This window comes from Euwallacea fornicatus, chromosome 18 (genome assembly GCF_040115645.1).
Source record: "Euwallacea fornicatus isolate EFF26 chromosome 18, ASM4011564v1, whole genome shotgun sequence".
Taxonomy (NCBI): Eukaryota; Metazoa; Arthropoda; class Insecta; order Coleoptera; family Curculionidae; genus Euwallacea; species Euwallacea fornicatus.
Window position 1 is genome coordinate 3,977,929 of NC_089558.1, and position 18,396 is coordinate 3,996,324.

Here is an 18,396-nt window from a genome sequence, read left to right on the forward strand (position 1 = left end):
TGGGACTACTGGTAGGCTTTACTTTTGAGGTAAAAAGTCTGCATTTGATCGCTCATTTCCTACCTTGGTTTCCATCATATTCAGGAGTAGAAATGTTTGATATTCGCTTAATATCTAAAGGGGCTTTTTGAATTGCCTAAAATCTTTAGAATTTTCCAAATTTTCACGACACTCTGTAGATTTTGTTTACATAGGCATCATAGGACTAGTTTATTTATGGCAATGGAAACTCTCTGAAGGCCCGATATGCCCATGCGGTACAATTTCCGGACGTTTTCCTAATGCATAAAGCGAAACAAAAACTCCCTCATTTGTTCACAAGAGATCAACCGAATCCAATTAAAAATTACGCCTCGATGCATTATTGAAACTGCAATTTCAAATTTGAAAAACATCGGTCGGAATTATGAAAACTTAAAAAGCCCGATGCAAACTCCGCACCGCGGTCCATTTTCAAACAATTTCAGCTTAATCCAAGTATCAATTTGCAAAATTGATATGTAAGTTTATTCCGATAATTGTGCGCTCAGCATTAATGTTGCCGAGGGAAATCCCCGGAGGACTAAAGGGGAAACGTATCTCAGAATCCAGGAACGGCTTAGAAAACCCTTTACGATTTATGGTGAAATTTGTGGGCGCTTAAAATCGTTTTAATAAAGATAAAACCAAATTTCAGTACTCCTATCACTGATCAATGTGACATTCAATACATGACTTGTCACCTCAATTAACTGCTTATAATTCACTTACACTGGCGCCGACGTCTCAATCAGTGCGACGTTACAGATACCTTAATCCGCCCCTGACTAAAATGCAAATTCTCCCTGGTATTCCACTTACCGGCAGATCATAATGAAAATTATGTTTGTCAAAATCAATCGGTAGATTCAATTGAAAAGATTACCTCGCAGTTCTGAAATGCGCTTTTCAGTTACCTCGATAGAATTTCCAATCGAAAACGGCAATAACGCAATGAAATCTCGACTTCTTTAATCGAAGTTTCGGCCTCTAATTAGCAAACTTTATTTTCTACTGAAAACTCACCATACAGCGTCGCTTGAAGTTGACGGAGTTTCGCCATCTTTCTTCCCTTGATCTTTTTGTTCTAGGCTGTTCGGTTCTCCTTCTTTTTCTTCACTAGTGCAATCGTCACTACCGCCTTTTTTCCTGAAATCATATCATGCGATATTAGATTACAAATAAATAAATTCAAAGGCTTCAAAAATAACAAAGATAAGGGTAAAGAAGGGGATAAAAAGATAACTTTTTTTGTTCTCAATTGTTATGCTCTTACCGATTGTTATAATCTTCGAATAAATTAAAATCGCTGAATTTGCTATCGTTTTGACTACCGTCTTTCGTAACATCATCACCGCCATTAGCTTCCATAGGCATAGAATTCGAGACTCCGGTCATTGTCACCGGTGCAGAGGTGGTCAAAGTAGTGGTCAAACTGGTCGAAGGGACTGGGGAGGCAGATGGAGAAAGAATCACAGACGAAGAGGTTGTAGGCAGGGTGCTGCTTGTTGAGGGCTGAGAGGGAGCCTGGAAAAGATTAATTATTTGATCATAACATTATTTATTAATTTATTTGAAAACAAATGTCATGGTATCGAGCATATCTTTTAATGAAGAATCTCCAACGTTCAGACTGCAATTTCAGACGCTTTATCAATACTTTCAGAAACTTCAAAACGAGTGGGTCATTTCGAAAACAATCCCCACAACTAGGAACGATTTATTAAGAAACTCAATTTCTCATTGACACGAGAAATGGAAAAAGCCGTTTAGATAATCAGAAAAATCGCGGCCGAAGCTTTACCACTTCTGTTTGACAAGAACGTATTTTCTAATTGTTTTCTAGATACCTCTTTTTTCATATAATTTAGTAAAATCTCAAAGCCCTCTCACTATATTTACCTGCGTCGTGGACGTGTTAGCAGTTCCCGTCCATTCCGAACTGCTCGCTGTAGTGGACGCAGTGCTCGTGGTGGCCGCTCCAGCATTTAACGGACTGGGCGTGGCACTTGTACCAACTGCAGGAGGAGGAGGCGAAGAATTGGTCACTGTTTCCGCGGTGACTGCTGTCGCTGCAGCAGCAGACGCATCAGACGATCTTGAAGTACCTTCAGTGCGCTGCTGTTGTTCGCGCTGCAGTCTCGTAGTAACGCCTAATGAATAAAAAATGTTTATGGTTTATTACAATTATCAATATATATAAAACTATTCTTAGATTCGGCAAAAACATAATTAATGGTACAAGAGGTGACGTTCAGGACGGTGAGTACATGGAGTTTACGGATAAATCTAGATAAACGGTCTTATACAGTTCCTACGTTACACAAAAAAACTGCTGGACCATAAGCAGAATACACATGCTTGTTATCACTTCGGTATATAAAGTTTAATTAGAATTTAACACTAAAGATGTATCTATCACTCATAAATATTATCAAATACCAGCATAAGTGAGATGATTAAGTTGAAATTTCCTTAAAACTAGTAATATTTTCAACTTAAAATCAATATCGGCAACGCTACCCTTCTAACATTAAGGTAGAGTAACGGTAATACGCAGACAACCTACTTTACGCTACTGTGTGCTCAATTACACACTGTTGTTAAGTCATGTAGCATATCTTTTAATTTTAAATTTGGTAAATTTCTTGTTACAGTTAGGCCTTTTTTTGTTATTGAAACTGATAAAAATGTTAAAACTGTTACCATGAAGAAGATTTTAACATGCTTTACTACCGTGAAATTAAAAAGTTATGTATACTATTTCTCATTGCTCTCATTTCATTGATTTTCCAACCTTTTCCATTTGAAATGAGCTGTAGATCGAACTAAATTTTATATTGGGTTAATTACAATTAAAATAATAAAAAAAGAAGTGTATTCCAAAACCTCTGCTCTTATCACTATTTAGAAACTATTAGCATTTTCACTATTCCCTCAGTTCTTGCACGGGAAGTTCTAGTTACTTTAAGTTGCAACATTGTAAAGGCGCGAAGATTAGATAAAACATTCAAGAAAAGCGGCAGTGTCAGCAATCAGATCAATTTCTTTGATTGCATGAGAACTGTCCCTCATGAATTACTTCTACAATGTCAAACCGACCATCGATTTCATTACCTAGAAACATTGATTCGTTTAGCAGGTCGTATATCAGAAAAACATTTACCAAAACATTCTACATTCATAACCTTTTAACCATATGACACACACATACTAGAAATTCTATACAATTTGAGACAAACCTGTAGGAAATGAGATGCACATGAAGGAGTTAATGTTAAAGAAGTTTAAGGTAAAAAATCATTTTGCAACAAGCGTTTATCATGTAATACGAAAAAAAAATAGAAAGAAATATTTTTATGCATGCATCTTCCACAGTCATAATCATTTTGCCATCTAAAAGTAGTAGAATTTCTGTATGATTTGGCGAACACACATTAACAGTATACTAAAAAACGGTAAAGCAGGTAGATGTATTCACCTTGTGCTGATTTTCGGTCACTAAATTCAACATTGCAATATCTCTAATATGTTCTTAAACCAGCTACCGGAGACCATGTCGGATTCTTTCTTATAAACCACTCTAGGAACGTGAATGCATGATTTCTTCAAATAAATATTTTTTATTATTCTCGCATCAATGACGATTAGTTTTTACATATCTTCCTACCTCTTCCGAAATATTTCTGTTTCTCAGTCAGTACGTTGGTTTATTCAAAATGCTGGTCCATTTTGTTTGTAAGATGTACGTATTAAATTTATAAGAAATATGTATCTGCTCTGTACGTACATCCAGCACTACTGCAAAACGGAATCAAAAAAAATCAAACGAAAAACTTACTGGATTTACGCATTATTTGACTGCATGCATTAATCTGTTAATCCGACTGTATCAAAAATCAATTTACCTAATTTTGTCATCATAAACATCAATATTTTTTTAGCTTTTTGGACTATATGTAGGCATCTAAATCCTCTATGTCTGAACACAGAATACGTATAAAAAATAACGGAAAAAGAACGCCTTAAAATAACAACGGTATAACATAATTAATAATAATTAACAGCCGTGACATCAATCTATGCTTTCAATACGATAGTCTTCACCACGATTTTTGCATACATTTTCATAATAAACGCGGATATTTGAAACCGATGCTTTCGCCCACGTCCCATAACGTCACCGTTTCGAAAAATCTTGTTCCGTGATGACCACATTGATACTTATTTACGTAAATGGCAAAGAAATTACTCGCAATGACCCAAATAGAACTGAACTTAAAGAAATCTACCAACCTGTGGTTAAAGTATCCACAACGGACAAATTGGCGTTATTGTTAACTTTCCCCGAATTCCTCGTCTGACGCAGTTTCTCTCTCAACTTATCCCGTTTATTTTTCCTCAATAACTGTTTATAATTCTCGGTTTTCTTGCTGAGATAATAGTATTGAACACACTCAGAAACGGTCTTCTTCTCGCCCAAAGTTTGGCTGATTTGGTAGAAGTTCTTCGGGTGCTGGAGGTACTTTTCCTTGAAGGTTTCCTTCTCGCCGTTCGTCCATATATTTAGGTATTGTCGACTCTATAACAGTTTACATTAAGCAAAGGTAACAAATTTTAAATATATATATAAACCTTGTAGATAGCCTCCATGTCGTCGACGAAGTTGTTATTATTGGTATATTTTATTCGCCTTTCCTTGGAATCTAGTAATATGGGCGGTATCACGGCATAGCTGCGCATTTTCTTGTCCTCCAAAGCCTGTTCTTGGAGATTATCCATGATTTCTTCCATATCGGCTTCCGATTTCACTCGAGAGCCTACCCTGTTAAACCTGGAAAAGGAGAAGATTGTGAGAGTAAAAAAAGGAGAAACCGTCTAATTGAAATGTTAAGAAAATTATTTACATGAAAAGTGACCCCTTTATGACTCGCCTTGAGTTATACGGGCTGACTTATAAAAAAGATCTTCATGTAGCAAGATTTGGTTTATTCGTTTGGTTGCACAAAATATGAAAACTGAATATGCACCAAGTACATAAAAATTGAATAAAATAATGAAACGCTTTAAAAGATCAATAAAAGTCAGAAAATTAATAAAATAAAGAATCATAAGTTTCTCTCTATAACTCTCCAGTACAAATTATCTCAGGGCTAATCAAACAGTTAACTTTAACATCACACGCCCGCTCACATCTTTGACATAGAAGTTCAAGACAAGTCTATTAAAATTTGGCAAAATTTATGTTTATAATTTCACTCATATGTTAATTTCGACTACTGCCACTGTTCGTTACTTATACAGGCACGAAACAGTTGACCTCTATGGCATCGTCAAATTTTTAACAAGTCGGAAGAGCATATGTATATGGATTCGTACATGCAAAACTGACAATGACATGAGATTTGAACGGAATTGTTGTGCAGTCAAAGTGATAATCCTCTAAAAATGAGATTTTGTACGTTCCAGAAAAGTTAGCGCATCTTTTCTCGGAATAAATAAAGGGTAATAAAGGTCACTTTTAGAAAATTTTCGTGAAATTTCAGAATATTACGAGCATCTGCTACCCACCTCTCTTTATTTTCTCGCTGTCTTCTGACTTCCGGGAATATCTTCTCAAAAAACTCCCTGTTTTTAGCCTCTTTGATCTTCCTCTTCGCGCTAGATTCGATCTTGTCACATTTTCGCACCCATTCTTGCATCAATTTGCTGTATGTCGCCGATAAATGATTATTTCTGGAAATAATTGGTAAATGATAAACTTTCTATTCGAATGGTAAAATGCATTAAAATTCAAAAGACAACAGTTCGACTTCTCATAAAAAAAAAAGGTGAGAAGAAGAATTTATAACGCTCTAAGTCAACCTTTATACATATCTCCCCAAAGGTGCCTTTCATAAAACATTATAAAGGTTGATTGACTTGTGCTTTATCCCTTTTTTATGGACTTATCCAAAACGATCTAAATTTGATTTCAAGTCATAAGTACTTAGTTTTGATACTATTTGTACTACTTGTAGTTTATGTAAATGCGCAAAATCGTGCGATTCTCTGATTTTAAAACAACGATGGATTCTTACCTTTCATGCCTTTCCGCATGTCTTCTCTTAAAATATTCTAATAAGCGTTTTTTAAACATCACATTTCGACGGTTATTTTCGTGGAACACGGTAGTATCAGTCGGTTGATTGTACAGGGGCCATTCCACCTTCGGTCCTACAGTGTCCAGCAGTGCGTGCGCGCTCTGAGCCCTTTTGCGGTTTTCTGCATAAATTTGCTAAAAAAGAGAAAAAGTTACAATCAGGAAAAATTTAGAGACGCCAACAAATTAATTACGAAATTCATCTTAGCTACTGTGGCGTAATTGAACGGTGAATATTTGACCGGGGACTTTGATTAGCATAATCGAATGCAGCTAAATAAGTCGTCTTAATCGCTTAAACCTTCCAATAGTAAATATTTAAAATTTCTATTTTCTGGTCAAGGACCTTTCACGCAAACAAAACGTTGGCAAAATTTCAATTTGCATCATTTAAACATATTTCAATTCATAGCCAAAATTTACCTGAGGCAGACTTTGGTGTTTCGGCTGAGCGTCCTCCTCTACTTCGCTCTTCACCGTGGGCTTGTTAGCAATCTCCTCCAATTCCGCCTGTTTCTTCTTCAAAATAACGATCTGCTGTTCCGCCTTCAGGATTTCTCGGTCAACTTTGCTGATCTGCTGAATCAGCTCATCTTTCGTTGCCTTGAAGGCCTCAGAATCAGGAATCGGTGAAATTGCTTCAACTTGAGGATTGTACGTCCCAGGCTACAAACATATTCCCAATAATTTCACTCACACTCAAGCTTTTGCTGTTTGTTTAATTAACAGTTTACTAAAAACTCTATACTGATACTAGCCCTCGTCCTCATTTTATTTGGTCGAATAGACTTTGTTTACTACGAATAAACCAAAAAAGCAATTCTTACCCTTGTATCAATCCTTAAGGGTTGCTCTTTATCAGTCAAGCGAATCTTTTTCATCGGCTGTTCGCCGGATGCTTGGTGAAAGGACTGACCGCCCATTCCGCCCCCGGACGCGTCCCGTCGCGCTCCAAGGCCGTAATCTGGATGCAATAAGGTGATCCTGTTCGGATGGCGGTAATCCGGCTGAGGACGGTGGTAGACCACTGGGGAGGTATGAAGGGTCGACGAGGTGGGGGCTGCGACGGAGGAGGTCGGCCCTTGTGAGGGATACCTCTGAGGAACCTGGAGAGGAATTGATATTAGCGAAACTACCTTCGGCTATCCAGAGATATTGTGAGACCGCGAAATACACAAGTGGATTCGGCCAAATTGTGTGTCTCTAGTATTGCACCCTAATTTTTCTTGGGGGTCTCCGGAATCTCGATTTTTTTTTTTTTGTATGTGAAACGGTTTTACCTGTACTTGAGTGATATTCGGTGTAGCTGACTGTAGCTGGGCGGGTGGAGCAGGATATGCGCATCGGCTGCTGTTGGGTAGGGGCGACCGCGAGGCTTTGTAGAACTCCGCCGGCGACACATGGGCGGTTGCTTGACTATTGTGATTCGTTCTGGAAGAAAAAACATACATCATAATCAAAATTCGTGCACGGAGCGTTTTTTCTGTCCCACACCACTTTCCTGAAGCGGCTCACGCGATCAGAAGGGAATTATCAACACTACTTTCATGTTGCCACTCAATATTTCATAGAGGGGGGGTCGAATAATTTAAATGCGGAACGGTCTAGAATAACCTACATATCGATTCGGTTCGAAATGACCAGTTTGGCATTTTCAACGCTCTAAATTATGGACTAATTTCAGAGGAGCATCATTGTCTGGCAGTAACGGGGCGTTGTGGATGAAGCCAATTATCGTTTCCACGATGCCAAAGGCTGAAGTAATGTGTGGTTTAGTTTTTAGCGTTAAGAATTAATGCGTTTTCGACAACGATGACTCCGGATGAACTTTGCTTTTTAAATTATTGGCGGCTGAGAAACTGCAATAAAAGTAAACTGACTCGGTAGTATAAATTGTTAAACCAAACAATCACACTTCTATTTTATTTAACCTCAATTTTAACCCTGTGACGATCGGTTCAACGGACTTTGAAAAACGAGTGCAGCAGCAGCGTGCAGTTACTGCATGTTTTCCATTCCATCCGGCCGGCACCGAAAATATTGTTTATTCAGCGGCTGTTTGTTGTTCCCTATAATAACAATATAACAACCAGGAGACTATTGTATGGGACCTCATTGTGCGATGATTCGCTTCTTCGCCGACTCGCATTAAATGAGCTTTGCTTTGTGAACTCCGGATTTAATGGGATATCTGGAAAAACAATATTAAACGGTTCGTTTGCTTTTAATGCGATTAAGGTCAGGCCGCGGACATTAGGACATTAAACGTGAAACAATGGAACGGAGTTTGTTGGTTTGGTTTTAATGGATGGCCACATTAAGAGATCAAGATCATTTCGTTGGGATGGGTGGCAGCCTTGACCTTGGAAAGGCCCTTTGGAAAGCTCGAAAATCTGAACCAACGGCTCTCCGGTCCAATTCAAAACTCTTGAATCGCGGAATTTTCATCGATTGAAGCGGAGTCTGGAGCCAGGGCAAAATATGCAGAATGGAAAAAAAAATCGGTATAAGTACACACTAAAGTACATGAAAAATAACGAATAAATTAGTAAATACATGAAAATGCTTTAGCACAGAAAAGGACAAGTGAGAGAATTACACCTCAGCACGTTAAACTACTAATGTGAGACTGTGAAACGTGTTCGCCATCATAAGAACAGACATTTCTCAGTTTTAACTCTCAAAGAGAATCCTCGACGAATGTCGGAACTTGTGATAAAACTGAGATCCAAAGTAATTAGTGGCGTTTCTACTCGTCGTTAGTCTCATATTTACCCCTAACATCGCCGCACCTCTACTAGGATAACGATGAAATTCCCGACCTGTCTACTAAAACCACCTAATTTTGACGCACATAACGTCAAGGCTTCGAAATATACAGGGTTTAACAAATCATTATGGAGATATTTTAGGGAGCGACAGTACTAAAATATGTGATAAAAAAATGCTAATAGACCCGCGGTCAAAAACGCACCATTTTTGATACACAGGGCGGCAAACTTTCACATTTTTCTTCATATTTGGCGTTTGCCTCACGTATGTCTTGAACTAAATTATTAAAATTTGTGTTGGAAAGTCACAAAAAAATGATCGAAATTGCTGAAACTTAGCCATGGAATCCTAGATTACAAGCCGCAACATGTAGGTTGAACTTTCATTTGAATTGATAGGTATCTAAGCCAATTCCACGAAACCGGTGAAAGATACAAAAATACAGCAAGAGACCAAAAAGTTAGGGAAATGAAGAAGGAATTTAACTTTGGTATCAGAATTCACACAGTGTTCCAAAAAAAAAATACAAATCACAATATAGTGCATAAACCCAAAAGAATGGCACCCTGAATATGGTTACCGACGCTTTTAACATTTTGTTGTAGAGGATCTCCCAGAAAATAGGTGAACGAAATTCAAAAAAATTATTTTACAACATACGTGAGAAGAACGCAAAACATATTTTTTAATTTTGAAACTTGCTACCTTGTTGCTATGTCCCTTATATATAAAATACTACTACTATACTAGTAATAATACTACTACTAGTATGTGAAAAATATCGATTTTGAGCGAACCGAAGATCATATTTCTTCTTCATTTACAAATTAAAAGTGTATGATGACAACAGGGCTGACGCCTCAGACTATACATGTGGCACCCGAAGGGGTCTCTCTCAAAGGTTATTAAAGTCGTGTCACCGGCCAAGAATACAGTGTGGATATTCCGAAGTCCGACTTCGACATTATTAATAATCGTAAAAAATAAGAGAGGTCCGAACCTTGCAGAACTCCATGTCAAATATCTCTAAACAATTTTTTTGTACTATTATTCACTGGGAAGGAAATTTATATTGAAAGTCCTTCTACAGAGCAAGCACTATGACGAAGCCCTCACAGGAAAAGAAAAGAAAATGTCTATATAAACATTACACAAAAGATGCTTCGCTTCTGAGATACAATGCACTGAAGTTTCACAAATTTTCCTCCACGATTTCCTCTCAGTTTTTGAGATACATATTCAAACGGCTGAAATTTTCAATGTCGAATTTCATTAATCCGCAGATAAAAAGAAGGTACGAAGTTGTGAAGGTGAAAATATGTTGAAGAGATATTCCCTTTACGCTATTTAGTGGATCGTACCCTTCTCCAAAGGGGAAATCTGTGATGCTATTTTTTGCACTTTTTTAAGTAGAATAATTTCAATTTGAACGCTTTTTCTTTACTGAATTGACACAATTATGAATACATTATTGATCTTTAGAAAGGCTTCAGGGCAAAGCGGTGACTGTGACTTAAAAACTTTGTTTTTCCAGGAAAAACTCATTTGAGGCAAAGCAACAGTAAAATAGATATGTATGTGAAGAATAAAATATTTATGAAATTTTTCGGGGAATACTGCTCACCAAGTCAGTTTTGGTGTAACACTTCTCCATAGCTGATGGGATTATTCCGGAAACAATTATTGCTCATGTGATTAAAGCAACTTATTAAAACTCCCCAAAAAACCACTCTCATCCCGTAATAACAGTAATTAAGCATCATTAACATATACATAAGGAGCAGACCATATTGTGTTATAATTATCCCACACAATTAAACAATGTAGTTTTGTGCATTAATCGCATTAAAATGCAGTACAACGGGATTGTTGTGTACGATAAAGAAACTTGTGTGTGGCCGCAAACGCAGAGTAATAAAGATGCGCGGGTTAAACTTTGGCCATCTTGGAAGCCGAGAGCAGGGTAACTTTTTCTACCAGCATGGGAAACCGATCACTTTCCGGTGAGCACATGTAACGAACTCTTCCGCAGGAATGCGGAAAAAGATATTTTACATTCAGAAAAAAGCTAATAAAGAAAATAAGTATTTTATTTCGCAATGCGAATGGGTATGAAAAAAGTTTCAGATTTCACGTAAAGAAAACATGTAAACAATACTGCCGCTCACACAAACGCCCGCTGCCTTATCACCAAAAAACTCACGACCTACATTATTATTAGAGGCGATGAGCTTGGTGTTATTTAACCTCAGCTTGGCCTTAAAAAATGCCCGATTAACTGTTCATACAACAAATGAGAGCTCCAATTGCAATTGCCTACATATTCCAAGAAAAACCAGGTCATTTACGGAACCCGAACGTTCTGTTCTAGACAGTATCAACAGTAAAAGGAATCACGCTTAGGTTTTATCAGTGTTTGCGCGACCTTGCTTCTACACCATATGGTTTCCTTTATGCACAAGGGGTACCCGTACTATGTCAAATTTGGTACACTACTTTACAAAAGGTTTCTTAGTTTTTAGTATAAACGAAATGAGCACAAATTTGTGGATATAGATATTTTTGAAACTATATTTTGAGCAATCTAGTAACAGTCGAGCAATACCACAGACACATTTTCTTTCCAGTCGAGTCGGGCGTGGGATAGTGCGACGCCTAAGGGTAATTGGAAATTCATTGAATAAATTGTGTGTACCACATGGATCACAAGCATATTTTTATCATAGATTCTTTTATTAAAATTGGCTTGTTTTTTCGAATTGAACTGACTATGTAGATTTTCTGTCGACAAATCATTAAAAAAACCTCATGAAAATGCCATAATAATTTACATGTGAAGAACGTGCGTTAAAAAGGCGATCTCCATCAATTTGTGCTTGAATTTAACTCAAGAAAAATAAAAAATATAACTTAAATTTTCGGTTATTCCGGATTTTCGACCTTTTTCAATTCAAAAAAGTCAATACACTCATCACATAAAAGCCACCTTCGCCTACTTTTAACCAACTTTGTCCCTCTAATAGGTTTCGAGCCGCCATGTTAGGAGTCGAATTTCGGACACGCAGTGTATCCGCTAGCGGTTTACTCCTCATTTATCCATTTCTGTATTTCCATTGGCAGCCTTAAACGTCGTCCTTATTCGGAAAATCTAAGTCAACCTTTAAGTTTCCAAAAATTCCATTCGTCAGCCTCACGAAATTCGTTTAGCCGATGCAGCAAACAGTTTTCCTGCTGCGGCCAGGCCTCCGTTTTTCCTTTCAATTCGAAAACTTCTGAAAAGTTTCTCAATCAGCAGTTATCCCCTCCGCGCGCCCGTCCTTGTCTGACAAAACACGTCTGATAACGTGTTGTCTGCTTTCGTCATCAAGGTCGTCCATCCCCGTAATAAACAAGCCGGTTTCCATGATGGCCGCCGCGGCCGCGGCCAATAGACTCCTGCGTTGTGCGCAGGACTCTCCTTGGCCCCGCCCGTCAAGAGGTGATTTCCTGCTAGAGGTCATTGATATCTCAGATTTGGTAGGGGAAACATGGGCTTGAAAATGTCCTGATAGCAGCAATATAGTGGCTCGACCCCGTTTAGTTTGGAACTCGATTACTGCTGCTGCGATATGGGAGATAGGCTGTGCGATCTTCATGACGTGTAGCGTAATCGAATTTTGGCTGCGGCGTGAGTGGAGGGGTTTGAGTAGGGTGAGTCCCCACAAAAAGAACTACCTCATCCCTTTTTGTGTATTGTCATGAATTTCTTCTGAGCCAGAAATAACTGTAACTTTGCCGCATCTATTTCGGGACATTATCGATGTGCACCCACATTTAAAGGTGAAGGTCTTCTAAGGGAGGGCATCGCCGTCCCTGAAGTAGTTGGAGCTGTATCGATTTTCTAGTCTAGAAAAAGGGTATTTTACCTTTAATCGCCGTGGGTAAAAACGTACTCCGGGTTTTCGTGTAGATACTAGCACGAACTCATATAGGGTTCTAACAAAGAAATATGCTCCTTCGATTAGTTCCAACGCCTGAACTTCCTGAATTGATGCCCGATAAACATCAAACTGAAAAATTTATGAACCTTGCAATTAGCGGGAATTTCCTGCTGAAAAAATACGTATTGCGTGTTTGAGAAAAATGCTAGTCGGCATTGTTAAACAGAATCGCCTGACTTCGGAAATGAGTTGGTTCAGGATTAAGAACAAAAGTTACGTTACTGTTAAGTGGCCTAAAAATTGTTAAAAGGTACCTGCGTACCCACTTGACCTACTCCTTGTAATGAGGCTAAATGTACAAAAAGTTCTGTGATTTCTATGGTATTTAGACTACACGTCATGGGTATTTCATGAAATTCCATTAGCGTTTAATAAAAATTTATACGGAAGTCTTTGGTATTTCGTGGTATCTACTTTGTAAAAGTCCTTGGAAAGAATAAAACATATTCCAATCAGGCAAGGAAAAAATGCTAAATGCAGTTTTTTTAAATAAAATATTTTTTAAATATCATGGTTTGTTCAGGTTTAAGGTTGGAACTTTATAGAAATTCACGGGCCGTGAAGTTTTTTGTTTAAAATTTTTATGATATTGAGGAAACTGACAGTGATACTTCTCCACCCTAACACCATTAATTAGTCAAAATCAATTCCAATTATGTCCACAGAGACACAACACAACAGTAAGTACATACACATACAATAGATACATACATACATACATACATACATACATACATACATAGATACATACAAACAAACAATACACAAGGTATAATATTTTATCATGTGGATATTTCAGGAAGCTATAGTACTTTGCAAAATAATAAAAAATACTATTAAATTCACGGTCAAAAACGCACCATTTTCGATATACAGAGTGTTTCTTAATGGATGGTAAAAAATGAAATGGGTGAATCATAAGCTTATATTAAGATCAAAACACCGTATAAAGACATGTCGTTAATTGCTTCCATTTTGGTTTACAGGAATTAAAGTTAAATTTTTGTTTTCGTTTCTCATTGATTTCTCTATTATTAGTGAAGCTAATTAACTTAAAATTCATAGTAACAATTGTTTAAGTATCACGAACAAACGGAAATAACAATTATTTAAAACACTTTACAGGGCGTTGCTTTTTCCGTAGTCGCTGACAATATTTTACATCGGAAGGTTTTTTTTGACACTTTAGATTTTATTCATTTACTTTATTTAATCTTTTCTCTCTTTCATGAACTTTCTTGCCTCCTAAGTTTTTGCTATAAGGAACAATAGTTTAAGAGGTGTTTGCAAAACTATCTAACCACGTTCGCCCCGATTGACCTAAAGTTATGATAAAACGGCAAAGTAGTAAAATCACAAAATATTTTAAATGCTTGTCAAATTATTAGAAATGCATCTGGGCTTTTTCATAGAGTCTGGCAGTCCACGAGAATAAAGGCAGAACCTTGTATTTTAGTAGGAAAGAAGTTTAGTAGGTAAGAAGTTTAGTAGGTTAGAAAAGGGCATTTTCAACAATTTCATTACAATCTAAATTAGTAATTTTAGCTTTTACAAATATCTCTTAAACGATCGTTTCTAATTTAAAAAAATACTGAAGAGGCAAAAAAGTCGATAAAAGGCATGGGGGATTAAATGAAGTTAATAAATAAAATCTAAAAATGTATAAAAAAAAACCTCCCGATGTAAAATATTGAGAGCGGCTACGAAAAAAAACTCCCTGTAGAGTATTTTAAATAATTGTTGTTTCAGTTTGTTTATTATGCTAAAATGATTGCTATTATCAATTTTGAGTTAATTATCTTTGTAAATAACAGAGAAATTAATTTAAATCGAAAAATATGAAACTGCAACACCCTGTAAAACAAAATGGAACCAATTTTCGACAAGCCTTTATATGAAATTTGTATGTTAAAATAAGCTCATGATTAACCCATTTCACTTTTTATTATCGATTAAGAAAAATCTTTTATAGGGCGGCAAACTTTCACTTTTTTTAAAGGGCTTTTCAAAAGATTTTATGATTTAGTTTTCGTTTAGATCAATTTTAATTTTATGACGTTTGATTAAACATTACGAATTGCTGTACACAGCTGATAACGGAGCCGAATGGTTTCTCCTTGCTTCCTCTACATTCTGAATTTACATCCATAGATATTTCTGTAAATTCTACGAAAACGCTGGAAGATGCGCAGACATTGCAAGTGACCAAACGGGCGCTAATAAATGTGTGTTTTCAAACGTGTATATAAATATAAATCACCAGTTACGGTTCTGCACCAAAATATCGAGGCATCGTTATCGTTCACCGGAGGTACGAAAGGCCCCTTTTGAAGCGCTCAGCTAATTAATTTCTTGCGTTATGACGGTTTTTTGGGACAAATTGAAGATATAAAGTTTTTGAAACGCGTTAAATTGGCTGATTAGGTGAACTAAAGAAATGAATTATTTCACAATGGGCCGCGGCAGAGTCAACTTCCGTTCTTAACAGGATCATGTCCGAAACTCTAACCGTTCGAGAGATTCGAGTATTCTTAGCCATCAATTACAAAACTGATGATTATTCGATTCGATGGCATGGATTGTTGTGAGCGATTTTCGAAGCACGAAGTAAAGGAGATTTTACACGAAATTTCTAGGTCAATCAATGCGATAGTATCTATGTCGATTATTCAACGTCATTTTGCGCATTTCACGTATGTAAATTTTTCAGGAATTTTCACGTCTCAACGTTTAAGCCTGCTTAAAAATTTGCACCATAAATATTTAAAAACAATATAAATCGCTCGGACTGGCGTCGATTTCCAGAATTATTAATGTAATGGAATCGAGAACCTGGGGTATGTCATTACATTCGTGTTTATAATTCTGGCCTTGAAAGCCTTTCTAATAATAAAAAAATCTTGATGCGTCACTTCTATTGATGACTGGCGGTATTGTGGGTGGCATAGAATTACTTTATTCAATTTACCATGTATAAAAGTCGCATAAAAGTCGTTATTTACCGAGTGTTATGTACACGTCAACTGGGTTCAAGTATAATGAACTTGTGCAACAACGCAGTACCGTTACTGCGGATTGCGTTCGATTTTCGTTGGTGGTGCCTTTTTTTCTTTCATGGCGGTTGCATCATTTCCTTGCCGATTTGTGAGATTTCACTATTTGGGAAAGAACTGGGAATTTATATGAGGTGGACACTCGAAGCTCCGGTTGAACGACGAAATCCCTCTCCGTGGGGTTTTGTCCCCACAAAATATTACCAATCAACGTGCAATTTCCCGATTTGCCGCAACTTTCCCGGAATTTATTTAGTTCCATTTGTTTCTTTTCCGCTGAATCTTCGAGGTTTATCGCACTCGATTTTCGTAAGAAATATCCAAAACCTCGTTATCATCTTCGATAAACCTGCATCACGATGTTTCGTCATTTTATCTAATCTGAAGATAATGCTGCTAGCTGTACCCGACGATTTTTGGAACGTGGCTGGAAAATACCAGCTGCAGAGAAAAGATACTCTTGCACCTATTTAATTTTTCCAAGAAAATCTTACGCGTATATGTATTCCTAAGTAAATAATTATCCGATGGGCGGCAAATGATGTGGGAATTTTTAATCGCCTTGTTAGGCGGATATTTCCGAGAAAATTCGTGAATGCCATGTGGCAGACACCGTCTCTAACATTTGTTCCCCTTATTAAATTAATTAAACACCAATGTGTGCGCCAAGTTCATAACGGATGTGCAATCGCAATGGTACGATGGAAGGTAGACACGTGTGTGAGCTTAAGTACCAACAAACGCACGTTACGTTTTTAAAAAATTTCCAAGAACTCTAACCCTTATTTAAGGGGGAACCGAGTGCGGTATGAATAATTGACTCAATTTGTTAAATTTGTTTCAGTCGAATGTAATGAGGCAATTAGATTCCTGCTGTACAATGTGTTCAATTTTCGACTGCCAATTTTATTTAATGTTAATGGAACACTTGTTCCGACTACGTCTGGAGGTTATCAGGCTAGTGATCCGAACCCAATTGCTGTGTTACTTTGGGGTAATTAGTGAAAATTTGCAGAGAAACAAAATTACTTGGTAATGTTGGGATTGGTAATTTGTGGTGTCTAGTGCATACATATATGCCTTTGAGTTCTGAGAAGATTAAATTGTTTGTGTGCTTAACATGAAATCCACACTGAGGCCTGGGATATTTGCAAAGTCATTCGCGAAATCTTAACATATCTTAATTTTCTCTTTAATAATCTTTATTTTCAAATTGCACAAATTCATCTGTTCTCTTGTGTTTACCTCAACTCCTGTGTCTACAACGTCTTGAAAAAACATTACTTTTGGCTCTTTAATTTCGTAACTTTTTAATTGGCCAAAATGGAGCTCCCCTTTCTTGTGACAAGGTCCTCAATTTAGTTCAAGTTAGGGTTCTTTAATGTTATATCCTTGCAAATCTCCGCAACACCACCTTTAATTCTCGAGATATCACAATTTTCATAATATAATCCAAAAATCGATTGCTGATACTCCAGAGGGTACATATTTGAATTATGTATACCGGATGTCTCAAAAAAAGGATGGCAGACTAAACTTCTGCTTTTTAAAATTGAACACCTCGCATATTGTTGCTTTGTTCAACGGGAATCTTCTTTCCAATGTCAAAAATATAGGGTTTTCTGATCTTGAGCTGACTTATTACTTTTGCGGAACAGACATTCATTTACGATAAAAATAGCATTTTCAGCTTTTTGATTTCTCTATTTGTATGATAATTGATTCATATGTAGGAATATTTGATGTGCTTTTTGGGAGTTTGCACGTTATATTAGCTTCTCTATATTTTCTTAAAATTCAGAATAGTAATTATACTTCAAGGGTGTTAAATACACTATTATTACCCGAACGCCAAGTTTTAATCCCTTTTGCGGCACGACGCCGAGAAATCTCAGACGTGAGGGAGCTAAGTATTTTACCACACCGCAGTGTATATACGATTTTCTCCACTACATTAAACATTTTCATTACAATAAATTTACCCAAACTAAGGTTGAATCAAATCTGAAACACAACTCGTCTTAAATCATAACATCGATTCTGACGTTTCATGTGACATTTATTTCCATGACAACCATAAATAAAACAGCAATAAATCAGAACATTGTCTTCGATTAACTGGCTAGATCAATAATGCGCCACATGCCCGTCATTATTAACTCGTTTCTCAATTGATTTAAAAGAAAATGAGAAAACGTAAGGTCTTCGACATGAATTTCCACCATTTTGGCAAAAACTACTTGCCGACAAAATCCCATTTCTCTTACGAAATCAAGTAATTTGCACATTTTAATGTTGAATCATATGCTAAAAAGAAAATAAAAATTTCAAAAAAATCAAGAGTACAAGTTTGAGATTTTTTTTAAACTAGATTGTGCAAGACTGTATCTCCAACCGACATTCCCGTATACTAATTTTTGCAGCTGCGTAA

General features: G+C 36.9%; 2 protein-coding genes across 2 annotated transcripts in view; one reads left to right on the plus strand and one right to left on the minus strand.

Annotated features, from left to right (window-relative positions):
- LOC136345041 (uncharacterized) overlaps positions 1-16,933 on the plus strand; it is a 64,370-nt gene extending 47,437 nt beyond the window's left edge. Inside the window, exon 2 of the mRNA XM_066293027.1 lies at positions 16,923-16,933. The gene's annotated coding sequence lies outside the window, so the exon portion shown is untranslated. The remainder of the gene's footprint in view (positions 1-16,922) is intronic.
- Smr (Smrter) overlaps positions 1-18,396 on the minus strand; it is a 69,007-nt gene that overhangs the window by 19,350 nt on the left and 31,261 nt on the right. Inside the window, exons 2-11 of the mRNA XM_066293017.1 lie at positions 7,441-7,591; positions 6,988-7,266; positions 6,584-6,826; positions 6,099-6,295; positions 5,590-5,754; positions 4,654-4,852; positions 4,315-4,600; positions 1,921-2,171; positions 1,295-1,545; positions 1,045-1,167 (exon numbers count right to left, since the gene is read on the minus strand). Coding sequence (XP_066149114.1) covers positions 1,045-1,167; positions 1,295-1,545; positions 1,921-2,171; positions 4,315-4,600; positions 4,654-4,852; positions 5,590-5,754; positions 6,099-6,295; positions 6,584-6,826; positions 6,988-7,266; positions 7,441-7,591 — 2,145 coding nt within the window. The remainder of the gene's footprint in view (positions 1-1,044; positions 1,168-1,294; positions 1,546-1,920; positions 2,172-4,314; positions 4,601-4,653; positions 4,853-5,589; positions 5,755-6,098; positions 6,296-6,583; positions 6,827-6,987; positions 7,267-7,440; positions 7,592-18,396) is intronic.